Source organism: Phytophthora cinnamomi, assembly GCF_018691715.1.
Source record: "Phytophthora cinnamomi strain GKB4 chromosome Unknown Contig92, whole genome shotgun sequence".
NCBI lineage: Eukaryota > Oomycota > Peronosporomycetes > Peronosporales > Peronosporaceae > Phytophthora > Phytophthora cinnamomi.
In genome coordinates, this window is record NW_027151025.1 from 2,001,627 (window position 1) to 2,016,331 (window position 14,705).

Sequence of the window (14,705 nt, forward strand, 5' to 3'; positions counted from 1 at the left end):
ACTTCGGGAACAGCGCCACATCGTGAATTTCAAATGGTCGGGGCTCGTACACGCCTCGCGAGAAGTTCTACAGCATGTGCTTCTTGTTGCGCTCTTTGATCTTGTCCATAGTGTCGTATTATAATCCTCCATGGCGACTTCGATAATGTAGCCTTGGAACGCCTTCAGACGTGAACGGCCTTCGATGTCGGTGGTGGTGGTAGGAGGAAGTAAATCCTCTCAATTGTCGACGACGGTAGGGTCAAAGCTCTCTCGAACAGGTTTGTATATCGTGGTTGATCTTCTCTGTCAAATCGCCTCGTCAACATGTATTTCACGTAAAGCAGCCTTTCCAGGTTGGCGCTCTCCCCTGCCCCCCTCCGCTACGGTTTTGCGTTGTGTTCCATAGTTTGAACGCCGATCGACTGACACCTGAAGGCATACTTAGTTCTCCACGATTTGCCCACCGTCGTCAGAGCTGGCCTCGTAGATGCAGGTGCTGTAGCATGGCCTATTATAATACTGCCGTTCACCATGCGTGGTCGACTTATCGTGCAGCTCCACCGCGGCCACTTCAACCTTCAACATCGACGCCAGCATGACATTGTTTAAAACACTGCTCGACTGAGCCACAAGCTGACGACAGCATGCAAGTTGCGCAATGATTGCAGCAATCAGGTCCACCCAGCAGAAAATCGGCCCAGCTTTCCGCTGCTCAAACAGCCATGTTGGTTGCAATCGCGTGGCGGAGGCGGGGGTGCGCTCGGCCACGCAAATGCTGTCCGCTCGTCGTGGGCAGAGCCGCTGGCAACAACACCTTGGCGCGGGCACCGCCAGGGATGTTGTGCCCGTCGACGCCAGTGTCGGACCGTGACCTCACTCTCAACCTGTGGGACCACGCTTTTCTTCCCTATGAGCATTTTACTCACGTTAAACGATGGCGCGGGGGCAACGGCGATGAATTTTGGTGAAGAGGCTGAGGTTGCTTTCCTTCTCATGCGCGATGCTGTCGTTGCCGTTGTCGTCGCTGCGTCGGCGACTTCGGCGAGCACCGTCGATCCTTTGAGCCGTCTCGGTGGCGTCGCTGACAGCTCGCCTATCCAGGAGGAGACGGCGTGGTGCCACCACCACTGGTGGTGGTGGTAAAGCTCTTCCACGCCTTCAATGTTTCCCCAATGGGATAGTCCCAACTAGCGGCACTTTACCTCGCGGCAGCTTCGGAGCACTGAGGTGCTCAAGAGCATCGTAGTGGTCGGAAGGGCGCCAGGATCACGCCGACCACTCTCGTGGTGTACATGTACTGAACGATTCCACCTTCACGAGCTCGTCGTCGCTGTTGTTCTAGTCGTTTGGTCGTAAGTCCACAAGTTGCATACCGACGACCTGCGTCGAAGCGCAATATTTGCAATACGCAGCCAATCAGGGGGCTCTGCTACAATAACGCTCGCCGCCCATTGGCCGACCGGCTTGGAGCCAGCATTTTGACGTGCGTGGCCATCTGGTTCGGTGCAGCGCTTGCAGCAGTATAAGACGAACGAGGCCGCAAGAGGCAGAGAGCGAGAGCGCGACGCCAGCGCCAGGCCGATCCTCCCCGCCAGCAGTCCGCGCGCAGTCGTCTAGATCGACACTTTCACGGCGCCACACACGTGGACGTTTCCGTCTCTGTTTCCGCCGAAGACGCAGCGCAGGTACGGTACAGCCAGCAACTAACTCCAGGTGCAAAGGCAACTTAACTTGCCTTCCTGTTGCAAATTGCAACACCGCTCGGTTAGGCTAGTGCTAACCGTCTTCTTTCTTTCCCTTCCCTTAAACTTCCAACCTACAAAACGCAAACGCAGGACAAGAAAATCTCCTGCCTCCACTTGCGCATTTGCTGGGGATCGGACGACCATCACTCCTCCGCAGCCATGGGCCGAGCGCGCACGCTGAGCCGCAGGCGCGCGCAGAGCGGCGCGTCCAGCGAGGAGTCGTGGCAGGGCGCGTCGCTCACGGCCAGCGAGCGCGCCTACATGATCCGCAAGGCCAAGGAGGCGTCCGTGGCGCTCGTGGACCACGCGCACACGCTGGACGGGCCCGTGCAGTGGCACTACACGGGCAAGTTCCGCGGCATCCAGATGTACCGCGGCGAGGGCAGCTACGACCGCGTGGGCACGGCCGGCACCGAGTTCCTGTGCGGCGTGACCACCATGATGGGCTCCATCGAGGAGGTGGCGCACTACTTCGACCAGCAGAACACGGAGCGCATGCTCGCGCGCAAGGCCGAGGACGTGCTGGACTGCGGCGTGCTCTACTCGCTCGTGCAGGGCGGCCCGGACAACCCGTTCTACCGCGTCTCGGCCAAGTACCAGCTCTACGAGGGGCCCTCGGCCTTCTCGCGCGAGCGCGACTACTGCTACCTCGAGTGCCAGAACACGTTCCGCCACGCCTCGGGAAGGCGCGGCTGGGTGCTGAGCATGCACTCCATCAAGCTGCCCAGCTGCCCCGAGCTGGACGGCGTCGTGCGCGGCAGCATGTACCAGTCCGGCTACGTGTTCGTGGAGGCCGAGCGGGACGGCTACATGGACGTCATGCACAGCCTGCAGATCAACTTCAAGAGCACCAACCGCCTGCCGCACTTCCTGCTCAACTCGGCGCTCAAGCGGCGCATCCTGTCGGTCGTGACCATCAGCAGGGAGATCCAGACGTCGAGAATGGGGAGGCAGACGCTGCTCAAGAAGAAGGACCTCATGCCCAAGCGAGCCAGAGCCCTGTGCGTCAACTGCTCGCGCAAGTTCTCGCTCTTCGTGCGCAAGACGAGGTGCCGCGTGTGCGGCGAGGTGGTGTGCCAGCCTTGCGCCCCGCAGGTCATGATCTCCACCAAGCGCGGGCCCGTCAAGACGCGCGTGTGCACCAAGTGCTACCATTTGTCGGCGAGTGATGAGTATGAACCTGTCGGAGCGATGCCCAACCCCAACTACGCAGGAGACCCGAGGCGCGGGCAGAACGACACCCGGTACTCGGACATCTTGCAGGACCAAGATCACCCGGACATGTATCACGAGGAAGACGAGGACAGCATGGAGGAGGACGGGGACGAGGATGGCCTTGAAGAGCAGTCGGATTACAGTGTGTTTGCCGCGTCCCGGTTCACGGATGCGAGTCGCGATTCCGTTGCGACGAGTCAGTTTGGCGCCTCTCGCAGCAATTTTGAAAGCCATTTCGAGAGCCATTTCGAAGGATCGAGCCAATTCGGCGGCAGCAGTGAACTTGATGACAGTCAGTATTACGATGGTGGTGTTAGCGAGGACAGTTTCGTGAGCGGCGTGAGCGGAACCAGCTCCTCGTACTGGCACGGAGGAAACAGTGCTGCGAGCAGCGCGATGGGGTGGAACCAGGCTAGTAGTGTCAAGCCCACGGCCGGATACATTTACGACCCTCAAGCCTCCATGATGAGCAGTAACTACGGAAGCGACTTTGGATCAAGTAAATACTCTGCCAACGAGGAGGAGCCTGCTAAGCGAGCAGGTAGATACAACGCAGCAGCGCCTATTCCCGAAGACGAGCCCACCAGCCATCGTGGGTACACCATCAGCCCCAACACAAGCTACAATTCGAGCACAGACTATAACTCGACCCAGGGCACTAACTACAACTCGACTCAGGCCTCGAACTACAATTCGACCCAGGGCTCGAACTTCAACTCGACCCAGGGCACCGATTACATCTCGACCCAGGTCTCGGACTTCAAGGCAACACAAGCCACAAACTACGATGCCAGTTACGCCAGTCATGACTCGAACACAAGCCATGCTAACAAAACGGTGTCGATCCAGAATCTTGCTAAGGCTCGCTCGGCGCGCTACGGGATCAAGAGTCAGTTTCCTCCTTCGCCCCCGCCGCCGCCACCGCTATCTCCTCCGCCAGAAGAAGCTGACGAGGATGAAGAGGGTGACAGCCCCTTACATCTCGGTGCGCTGAAAACAGACAACACCAGGAACAGAGACCGAAAACCCAAGGGGATTGCTGCTCGTAAAATGTTTACACCTCCACCTCCGAAGGAAGGACGTCGCGAAAATGATGCAAGGGCATCGTCTAACCGCGTCCCTAGGGTTCCCCGGAGCAAGGAGTTTGCCGCTGCGGCAATTAGTAGTAACAAGGACTCGCGGATTTCCCAGGCTAGCTCGAGAGACTCGCGTGGGTTCGGAAGTACACGGTCGTCGGCGATTCTACAGCAAATGCGCCGGAATCGCCAGCGAACAGCTCAGCCTGCTCCTGATAGCGAGCGATCTTCAGCGCAGCTGAAGAATTTGGAGGAAGAACATTTGAACAGGATGCGCGAGATTGAGCGGATGCAGGAAATGGCCAAGGAGAAGGCGGCGCGACGATCAATGGCATCCAGTGCAAGTCGCTCTTCCATGCAGAGCTCTCAGCGTTCGCATAGTGGTGTTCGTTCCCAGAGTAGCCGCGGTAGTGCCGCTGGCGCTGCCAAAAGGCAACAGGACAAATTCCGCCGCAGTGCTCGCAATTCACCACTTAACTCTCCGATGGCTAGAAGGCAAGATAAATTCCGTGGCAGTGCTCGCAATTCACCACCGCACTCTCCGATTACTAAAAGACTGGATAAATCCCGGCGCAGTGCTCGCAACTCGCCACCCCACTCCCCAACTGGACCGCCACCCAGTTCGCCCATCGGACCGCCGCCTGGATCTCCGCCTGGGCCTCCGCCTCGATCTCCACCGGGTACACCGCCCAGCATGCGAGGTCAGCGACTGCCCCTCAACGCATCGTTTAACCAGCGCGCGAATCGCTCGTTTGGTGGTCGGACGGATGCTAGCAGTGACTTTGGCAACAGCCAGCAGCTTTTGTCAAACAGATCAAACGGTGCTTTCGCCAATTCGGCTGTTCGAAGCGAAGATCTCATGTTTAATTCCCAGCGGTCTGGGTTCCAAAGCAGCAAGGGAAGCAATTCCTCCTTCCGTGGCCGACGGCTAGATGCATCTCAAGCCTCGAGCAAGGGAAGCAGCTCTTCGTTTGGAGGTAGCCGGCGGTTGGACGCGTCTCAGATCTCCAATACTCCGATGTCTACGCACCCCGACGACCTCGCTTTCGATGCCTCTCAACTTTCGGTTGACAAGTCCAAGTTTTCCAGCAGCTTTGCCATCCTGGAGACTCCTGCCGAATCAGCAGATCACGTTAGTATAATGGAAAGGCCGAGTGCTGAGCGTGGGTCCAATTCGTCTTCGTCATTCGACGAGGACCTGCTCGATCAATCGTCAGTAGGCATGGCTCGTCACATTAGCTCAATGAGAGCTCGTGCACCGTACCAGCTTCCGGATGAGGAACCCCGCCCTTCAGACGAGCTCCGGAAGAGGCAAGAGGAGCACCGTAAGCGAATGGAAGAGCTCACCCGAATGGCTGCGAATCATGTTGGCGAGGACAATATTCGCGACAGCACATCAACGCTTGGTGGTCTCCACGATAGTTCCATCAGCCTTTCGTCTGGAAACCACTTCGGCGATAGCACCATCAGCTCCATCAGCTCTGCCAGCTCTGTTGACATTGATGATGTCGACTTCGACTTCGAAACTCGCCCTCTTGGACGCACAAAGCGTAGTGGAACGATCCCCTTTGCTTTGGAGAACCTGGACCAAGTACCGGATGTAGAAGACGAGGAGCAAAGCGAGGGGCCGGATGATTCTGAGACTTCGTTCTGCATGAGCGAAGGTGCTATGGAGAATGAGGACGACAATGAGCTGGGAGATGACAAGCAAGCGTATCACGAGGGCAAGGAGTCTGTGGACCAGATACGCCCTAGTGAGCCTAAACGCTCATACAGCCCGCGTGAAAAGTCGATGAAACAGGAGCGCACAGATGCACAAGGCGTTACCGACTCGTCTTACCGATTCAGCGACGAATCCGCTGAACATGATCGCTCTAGTGTGTCGGACGGTGTGGACTCATCATACCGCATGAGTGAGGAGTCTGTGGAGCAGGGACATGAGCAGGAGGATGTGAAGTCTGCAAGTCGCGTGAGCGAGCCGTCTTTTGACCGTGAGAGTGACCAAGTCCGTGCTGCTTCTCCCTTCAACAACAATTCGAGGGAGCGCAAGAGTGAACAGGAGAAGGCCGAGTCAGCTTACCAGTCGAGCGTTGAATCTGAGTCTGAACCAGAAGACGCGGATGCAGCTTACCGCATGAGTGGTGAACCGGTGACGCCTGCAAAGAGTCCCAAGTCTCAGACTATTGCCGAATTCACTGATGATAGGTCAAGGGTTGGTTCCAGCGGCGCGTACAAACCAACAGATTCAAGCGATGGCACTCGTTCACCACGCGACACTGAAGAACGTCACCAGCAAAGCATGACGGTTGTTCCAAGCGTCGACAGCGAAGACACTCCACACGAATACGAGTACAAATCGCCCAAGGCAGAATTCTCCAACACGATGTCGCTTAATGACCTTGCCTCACCTCGCAAGTCGGCTGTGTCGGACATTGACGAAGACCTGATGAATCGTCCGACGAACGAGCTGTTCGAGATGGTCCGCGCAAACCGGGCCATGCACAGTGCTGATACATTTTCCTCTTCGTACACGTACACGCCTGTAGCGAGTCACGTGCGTCGTTTGGAAGCTAGCCATGTGCGTCGTATGGACGAGCTGAACCGGATTGCGGTGGACCATCTTGGTGACCGCATTTCCAACCTGGATGAAGATATGTTCGGCAGTTCGTACCAGCCTGCGATGAAGGCTCCCAAGTTTGATCCACAAAGCTCTCAGTTGGTTCTAGGCGAGAGTGGTCAGGATGTGGACGAATTCCATGCTTCGCAGTTGGCGTCAAGAAATAAGCTTCCTCAGGTGGAGGAGCAGGATTCGGATGATGACGACGAGAAACGCTCATCGCGGGACAGTGATGAAATTCTCAAGGAACAGCTGAAAACCAGCATCGATGATGAAGACGCGGCAAAAGCGCCACTCTCAAACAGTGCGGCCAGCAGTGTGGTGTCGGAGCAGCTTGACTCTCCTCGCGAGTCAGCTGAGTCAGATATTGACGAAAACTTGATGAATCGTCCGACGAACGAGCTGTTCGAGATGGTCCGCGCAAACCGGGCCATGCACAATGCTGATGCTTCTTCCTCTTCGGACACCTACAATCCTGAAGCGAGTCACGTGCGTCGTTTGGAAGCTAGCCACGTGCGTCGTATGGACGAGCTGAACCGGATTGCGGTGGACCATCTTGGTGACCGCATTTCCAACCTGGATGAAGATATGTTCGGCAGTTCGTACCAGCCTGCGATGAAGGCTCCCAAGTTTGATCCACAAAGCTCTCAGCTGGTTCTAGGCGAGGGAGGCCGGGCTGTGGACGAATTCCATGCTTCGCAGTTGGCGTCAAGAAACAAGCTTCCTCAGGTGGAGGAGCAGGATTCGGATGATGACGACGAGAAACGCTCACTGCGCGACAGTGATGAAATTCTCAAGGAACAGCTGAAAACCAGCATCGATGATGAAGACGCGGCAAAAGCGCCACTCTCAAACAGTGCGGCCAGCAGTGTGGTGTCGGAGCAGCTTGACTCTCCTCGCGAGTCAGCTGAGTCAGATATTGACGAAAACTTGATGAATCGTCCGACGAACGAGCTGTTCGAGATGGTCCGCGCAAACCGGGCCATGCACAATGCTGATGCTTCTTCCTCTTCGGACACCTACAATCCTGAAGCGAGTCACGTGCGTCGTTTGGAAGCTAGCCACGTGCGTCGTATGGACGAGCTGAACCGGATTGCGGTGGACCATCTTGGTGACCGCATTTCCAACCTGGATGAAGATATGTTCGGCAGTTCGTACCAGCCTGCGATGAAGGCTCCCAAGTTTGATCCACAAAGCTCTCAGCTGGTTCCAGGCGAGGGAGGCCGGGCTGTGGACGAATTCCATGCTTCGCAGTTGGCATCAGGAAACAAGCTTCCTCAGGTGGAGGAGCAGGATTCGGATGATGACGACGACACTGTATCGCCTCGTAACACGGTCCTGTCCAAACACGAAAGCGTGAAGACTGCTCTTGACGCTGACGAAGAACATACGACACAGGAATACGAGTACAACTCACCCAAGGCAGAATTCTCCAACACGATGTCGCTTAATGACCTTGCCTCACCTCGCGAGTCAGCTGGGTCAGATATTGACGAAAACTTGATGAATCGTCCGACGAACGAGCTGTTCGAGATGGTCCGCGCAAACCGGGCCATGCACAATGCTGATGCTTCTTCCTCTTCGGACACCTACAATCCTGAAGCGAGTCACGTGCGTCGTTTGGAAGCTAGCCACGTGCGTCGTATGGACGAGCTGAACCGGATTGCGGTGGACCATCTTGGTGACCGCATTTCCAACCTGGATGAAGATATGTTCGGCAGTTCGTACCAGCCTGCGATGAAGGCTCCCAAGTTTGATCCACAAAGCTCTCAGCTGGTTCTAGGCGAGGGAGGCCGGGCTGTGGACGAATTCCATGCTTCGCAGTTGGCGTCAGGAAACAAGCTTCCTCAGGTGGAGGAGCAGGATTCGGATGATGACGACGACACTGTATCGCCTCGTAACACGGTCCTGTCCAAACACGAAAGCGTGAAGACTGCTCTTGACGCTGACGAAGAACATACGACACAGGAATACGAGTACAACTCACCCAAGGCAGAATTCTCCAACACGATGTCGCTTAATGACCTTGCCTCACCTCGCGAGTCAGCTGGGTCAGATATTGACGAAAACTTGATGAATCGTCCGACGAACGAGCTGTTCGAGATGGTCCGCGCAAACCGGGCCATGCACAATGCTGATGCTTCTTCCTCTTCGGACACCTACAATCCTGAAGCGAGTCACGTGCGTCGTTTGGAAGCTAGCCACGTGCGTCGTATGGACGAGCTGAACCGGATTGCGGTGGACCATCTTGGTGACCGCATTTCCAACCTGGATGAAGATATGTTCGGCAGTTCGTACCAGCCTGCGATGAAGGCTCCCAAGTTTGATCCACAAAGCTCTCAGCTGGTTCTAGGCGAGGGAGGCCGGGCTGTGGACGAATTCCATGCTTCGCAGTTGGCGTCAAGAAATAAGCTTCCTCAGGTGGAGGAGCAGGATTCGGATGATGACGACGACACTGTATCGCCTCGTAACACGGTCATGTCTCAAACACGAAAGCGTGAAGACTGCTCTTGATGATGAAGACGCGGCAAAAGCGCCACTCTCACCCAAGGCAGTGCTCAACACGATGTCGCTTAATGACCTTGCCTCACCTCGCGAGTCAGCTGAGTCAGATATTGACGAAAACTTGATGAATCGTCCGACGAACGAGCTGTTCGAGATGGTCCGCGCAAACCGGGCCATGCACAATGCTGATGCTTCTTCCTCTTCGGACACCTACAATCCTGAAGCGAGTCACGTGCGTCGTTTGGAAGCTAGCCACGTGCGTCGTATGGACGAGCTGAACCGGATTGCGGTGGACCATCTTGGTGACCGCATTTCCAACCTGGATGAAGATATGTTCGGCAGTTCGTACCAGCCTGCGATGAAGGCTCCCAAGTTTGATCCACAAAGCTCTCAGCTGGTTCCAGGCGAGGGAGGCCGGGCTGTGGACGAATTCCATGCTTCGCAGTTGGCATCAGGAAACAAGCTTCCTCAGGTGGAGGAGCAGGATTCGGATGATGACGACGACACTGTATCGCCTCGTAACACGGTCCTGTCCAAACACGAAAGCGTGAAGACTGCTCTTGACGCTGACGAAGAACATACGACACAGGAATACGAGTACAACTCACCCAAGGCAGAATTCTCCAACACGATGTCGCTTAATGACCTTGCCTCACCTCGCGAGTCAGCTGGGTCAGATATTGACGAAAACTTGATGAATCGTCCGACGAACGAGCTGTTCGAGATGGTCCGCGCAAACCGGGCCATGCACAATGCTGATGCTTCTTCCTCTTCGGACACCTACAATCCTGAAGCGAGTCACGTGCGTCGTTTGGAAGCTAGCCACGTGCGTCGTATGGACGAGCTGAACCGGATTGCGGTGGACCATCTTGGTGACCGCATTTCCAACCTGGATGAAGATATGTTCGGCAGTTCGTACCAGCCTGCGATGAAGGCTCCCAAGTTTGATCCACAAAGCTCTCAGCTGGTTCTAGGCGAGGGAGGCCGGGCTGTGGACGAATTTTTTGCCTCAAGGGTGGCTACCAGTGGAAACCTTCCTCAGGTGGACGAGCGGAGTTCTGATGATGACGACGGTACGCAATCACCTCGCGACAGTGGTAAGTTTCATCAGGGAGATCTGATGAAAGTTCCTAGCACCAACGAAGATGATACTGCTCAGGAGTACAACGCACCAAAGGCGTACTTCTCGCACAGTGCAGCCAGCAGTGTGATGTCGGAGCAGCTTGCCACTCCCCGTGAGTCATCCGTGTCCGATATTGACGAAGATCTGATGAACCGTCCAACGAACGAGTTGTTTGAGATGGTCCGCGCGAATCGAGCTATGCACTCCGCTGGTGCATCCAGCTCGTCGGAAATGTACAACCTGGAAGCGAGCCACATGCGTCGCATGGATGAGCTGAACCGGATTGCGGTGGATCACCTAGGCGACCGCATCTCCAACCTTGACGAGGATATGCTTGGCAGTGCGTATCAGCCTGGGCGGTCACTGCATCCCAACTTCGGAGATGAAGACGAACAAATGCAGTGGCGCTCATCAGACGTGATGGGGGAGGTTGAGAGCAAGCACACGGCCGACATGGAGAGACTTCGCCGCAGGATTCGCCAACTCGAGGAAGAGTGCCGCGAATCGATTGCGTCCGTGCTGACGCCGGATGAAATGGACCTATCCGAGCTAGATCACGAGGAGGATTTCAATGGACACCAGAGCTACCATGGCGGCAGGAACTTCAACCCGCAATCCTCCTTTATGTCCGCGAGCGACCTGAGCGCGTCGATTATCTCGGAGCAGGCAGAAGAAGAAGAACCTATGCCTGCTCGTATCCTGCTCGAGCAGATCGCCAAGCTGACGCAGTTGCAACAAGACATGGCCGAGGTCGACGACGACGACGATGATGAAGAAGAGTACCGCGAGCGCATCAAGGACCAGTACCGAGCATTGCGCTCGATCCAGTCGGAAACACAACGAGAGCGACGCTCGTCTTCGCTGAGTCAGCGGTCGTCGGTGAGCGAAGAGAACTGGATTTAAGTCGCGCTGCTCATTAGTTTATGCCGAGTAGAATGGCATTGCAAAATGCATAGATGTCTGTTTCTGTGTACATGTATAAGTGCAACGACCGATGTCCTGCGTAAGAAGTTCTAACATGCTGTACTTGTGTAGTGATGGTTTGCTTGTAGGCATCTTCTCTCAGGCGCTACTGCTGCGGAACGGGATCAGCCAAATTGCGTCGCCATTGAACAGCTGCGTTGAACTCCTCACTCACCCTCGCACTCAACAAGATGCGCACGTGCATGCAGGTTCGCGGCAGTGTCCAGCGCCTGCAACTCGGAAGCAGCGCAGCACAACTTGGCGGCGGCAAAGATATCGGGCGATCTGCGATTCCATCTGGCCCACGTAGCACGCGCACAGTTCTCCAGAGTCGCCCCTCGCGGTTCGCCAGCCTGGTTACAGGAAGACTCGCGCAGCTTGAGTTCCGCTCTCTGGTCTCTGCTCGATCACAACTCCGACGCCAGTCGCCTCGAGGCGTCGAAGGCGCTGTCATTTGCGCATCGAAGCCACCTCGTTCACGAAGCCTCAACCCTCATTTTTTGGGGCCCGGGGAAGGAAGGTCCAGGCGCTTGTGTGTGTATCACGCGTGCGCACCACCTGTGCGATTGGGGCTCAGTGTGTGACAACCTCGGCACGCCGCGCTTGGTTCCCTGTCATTTCCGCAGTTCGTGTCCGCTCGAGATATCGTTCATCGATCCAGCTCAAGCTTTCGGCATTTCTGGACGCAACCCTGCGCACTATCGTGTTCGCCTCCTTTTCCACCTCCTGGGATTTGCCAGCACTCTTCGACTGACGCAGCGCCACTTCGGGAATACTAGGCGCCATGGTGGGCATCACCGTCTCGGAGAGAGAGCGGCTGGACCTCGTCCGCCAGGCCGACAACGTCTTCCTGGAAGTGCAGGAGCGGCTGTACAACGCCAAGGCCCAAGGGCACCCAGTCGAGTCCAAGGACAAATGCGTGTCGACGCTGGACACCTTCACCGTCTACGGGTCGCTGGACGACGTGACGGAGCTGTACCTGAACGATGGCAAGAAGATGGTGCTGGATTTCTCGGAGTCGCGGGAGCTCGTGCTGCTGAAGCCCTCGACGAAGAAGCGCCCGCTAGACCGCACGAGCCTGCGGTGGTCGCTGTTCCACTCGCCCAGCCGCATCCTGGCCAAGGACCAGGACTTCTGCTATCTGGAGGTCATGAAACCGTACGGTACGGCCGACGGACGGCGCGGTTGGGCCAGGTGCTCGCATTCGATCAAGCACGACGCGTGTCCGCCGTTCTCACCCTCACAAGGCATCGACTTCAACCGAGCCGAGCTGGTCTTCTGCGGGCTGTTCTTTGAGGAGACGGATGCGCGAGGAGTGCTGAACGCCACCATCTACTACAATGTTAAGGGCGACACCATCCCGCCTGTGCTGATGCCGATGGTGCTCAAGGCTCGCGGCAAGAGGACTATCGAGCTCATAAACCATTACCTCAACATGTCGGACACGATTTTGAAGTCGAGAAAGGTATCCCTCACAACTGCACTTCGGCTGCAAGGCGAGAAGCGCTGTGGTGCTTGTGAAACTCAGCTCTCCTTGTGGAAGCCCAAGGAGAAGTGTCATATGTGTGGATCGGTACGTTTAAACTGCACCAAAAGACTGGTGGGATGGAGACGAGCTCTGATGTGTGCTTCTGTGCTCTGTTGTGTTGCTGCAGTTCATGTGCGATAAGTGCGATGACATCGTCTCGAAAAATTACCGAGTGGACGGCGTTGCCAGAGGACAGGTTGTGTGCTTCTCGTGCGCCCACAGGCGTGGCACGAAACTTGCGTCAGAGTCGGAGAATGACGAGTTGGCGTCTAGCGGCAACAGTGGATCTGCTGTCAAGACACACACCTTTGCGGAAGAAGAACAGAACGGCGGTTTGCGTGATGGAAGCATTTCGTCGCTAAAGGATGCTAACGAGGATCATCCAAAATGGTTTCACGACGAAGGAAAGCCGTCCGTTCCGCTTGAGCAACGGAAAACTTCCAAGCAGAAACCTCCCCAACCTCGGCCGCAGAGGTTGGCTCCGAGTCGCAGCTCCGAGTGTACGTATTTCGTGGATCTGGACATGCCATTCGTTGCCTCTGATGTCTTCTCACATGCATCACTTTTATTTACTTTTTATTGCAGTTCTTCCACACGAGACCGTCTTCCTTCCGGGTGATCATACGGCTGAGCAGCGACGACGTTGCCAATCGCGCGCATCAACCCGCCAGCCAAGAAATGTAGCGATGGATGATTTCTTGGAGCGTCGTCAAAGTCGAACGACTGGGAACTCGAGGCTGTCAAGCAGAGCAAAACCAACCGGTTGCGCGCCCACAAGACGGAAGAAGTCTCCGCGCGACATAGCAGAAGGAGATCCGACGGGTTTCGCTCCGGTGGGTAACCAAGTCGGCCTCAATCTCGAGGAATTGAACTGGCGGATGCGGCGCTATACGACTAACTCTGTTCCGGTTGAACCGATAGAGTGGCCAGATCAAGGACGTCGAGCTTCCGCCCGCTATCACACCATAGATGGAACACGCCCGCAAGAACGTTATCGCAAGGCAAGCAAAGCGCCTTCACGACCGGCCTCGGTATCATTCACCCCATCGACGACAGACATCCCGAAGCCGGCTTCAACCCGGTACTCCAAGGCAAACCCGTGCGACTTGTCCTATCTGGCCAGCTTCAAGTAGACTACGTAAATGGACGCAATCCAATGCAGAGGATCTCCAAGAGCGATGAAGGATCTCCAAGAGCGATGAAGGATCTCCAAGAGCGATGAAGGATATGCTCAACGCAGTTTACGTCCCAGGATACGCGGCTCAGACACAGCGAACGCAGCTGTGAAAAGAAAAAAAAAAGAGTAAACATAAAGTAGAATGAGACGCTTGCAGCGTCATGCGAGTACAGTACGTGTAATACATGTAGCAGGTATCCGGGGTCTGGACCAGAACACTGGCTGCATTAAGGCTGAGGAGGAACTTTGATCGCGGCGGGATCTGATCGTCGGGACTGCGGATTGCAGCCTGAAGATGTACTGTGCATGCACTTCAATATCGTGAGACACCAGGAACAGCTCCGGCAATTTTCGGTTCGTGCAGCAAGATTCTCTGATCAGGAAAGGATTCAAGAGCGACGAACATGTACACCGGTACAGTACATGTAGCAAACAGTGGTGTCTGAATCACTACGCCGCGTTCTAAAAGATACGCAGTGCTATTACATGTCTACATGTACAATTGCTGTACTGTGGAATTCAATGTCGGTGGAGCATTACTTGCGAAAGGAGGAAATTTTGGCGTTATGGTATAAATGGCCATGTGCAAAATGGTGGCGAGTCCGTCGTGTTTCGTTGCTGGCGATGTGGAGGTCGGAAGTCATCAGCCGTCGTCCTGCACCACCAACTTGCACCGTCAACAGCGCTTCGTCCGGTCGGAGAGACTCTTTCAGGCCCAGTGCCAACAGTCCACCGCAGTGTAGGGGCACAACAGCGCACAGTGCAAGCCGGAGA

At 55.9% G+C, this 14,705-nt stretch overlaps 3 protein-coding genes across 5 annotated transcripts; all 3 read left to right on the top strand.

The window, feature by feature from the left end:
• Positions 1-1,886: 1,886 nt before the first annotated feature.
• Positions 1,887-2,829, top strand: IUM83_03076 (putative adherance factor; the record flags this gene model as incomplete). Its single annotated transcript, XM_067927052.1, has 2 exons — positions 1,887-2,728; positions 2,808-2,829. 2 exons carry the CDS (start codon positions 1,887-1,889, stop codon positions 2,827-2,829), a joined length of 864 nt encoding a protein of 287 aa, XP_067784257.1.
• Positions 2,830-2,918: 89 nt separating this feature from the next.
• On the top strand, positions 2,919-11,166 carry IUM83_03077 (putative adherance factor; the record flags this gene model as incomplete). Of its 3 annotated transcripts, XM_067927053.1 has the most annotated exons (3): positions 2,919-3,927; positions 5,314-6,230; positions 10,615-11,166. In XM_067927053.1, 3 exons carry the CDS (start codon positions 2,919-2,921, stop codon positions 11,164-11,166), a joined length of 2,478 nt encoding a protein of 825 aa, XP_067784281.1. The 3 variants fall into 3 exon arrangements, with proteins under 3 accessions (XP_067784281.1, XP_067784280.1, XP_067784279.1); XM_067927054.1 differs by lacking the exon at positions 2,919-3,927 and having other exon boundaries at positions 5,352-6,230; XM_067927055.1 differs by lacking the exons at positions 2,919-3,927; positions 5,314-6,230 and having other exon boundaries at positions 10,717-11,166.
• Positions 11,167-12,010: 844 nt separating this feature from the next.
• On the top strand, positions 12,011-13,723 carry IUM83_03078 (Zinc finger, RING/FYVE/PHD-type; the record flags this gene model as incomplete). Its single annotated transcript, XM_067927056.1, has 5 exons — positions 12,011-12,691; positions 12,755-12,799; positions 12,882-13,254; positions 13,340-13,587; positions 13,676-13,723. The coding sequence occupies 5 exons, from the start codon at positions 12,011-12,013 to the stop codon at positions 13,721-13,723; spliced, it is 1,395 nt and encodes a 464-aa protein (XP_067784405.1).
• Between the last annotated feature and the right edge of the window lie 982 nt (positions 13,724-14,705).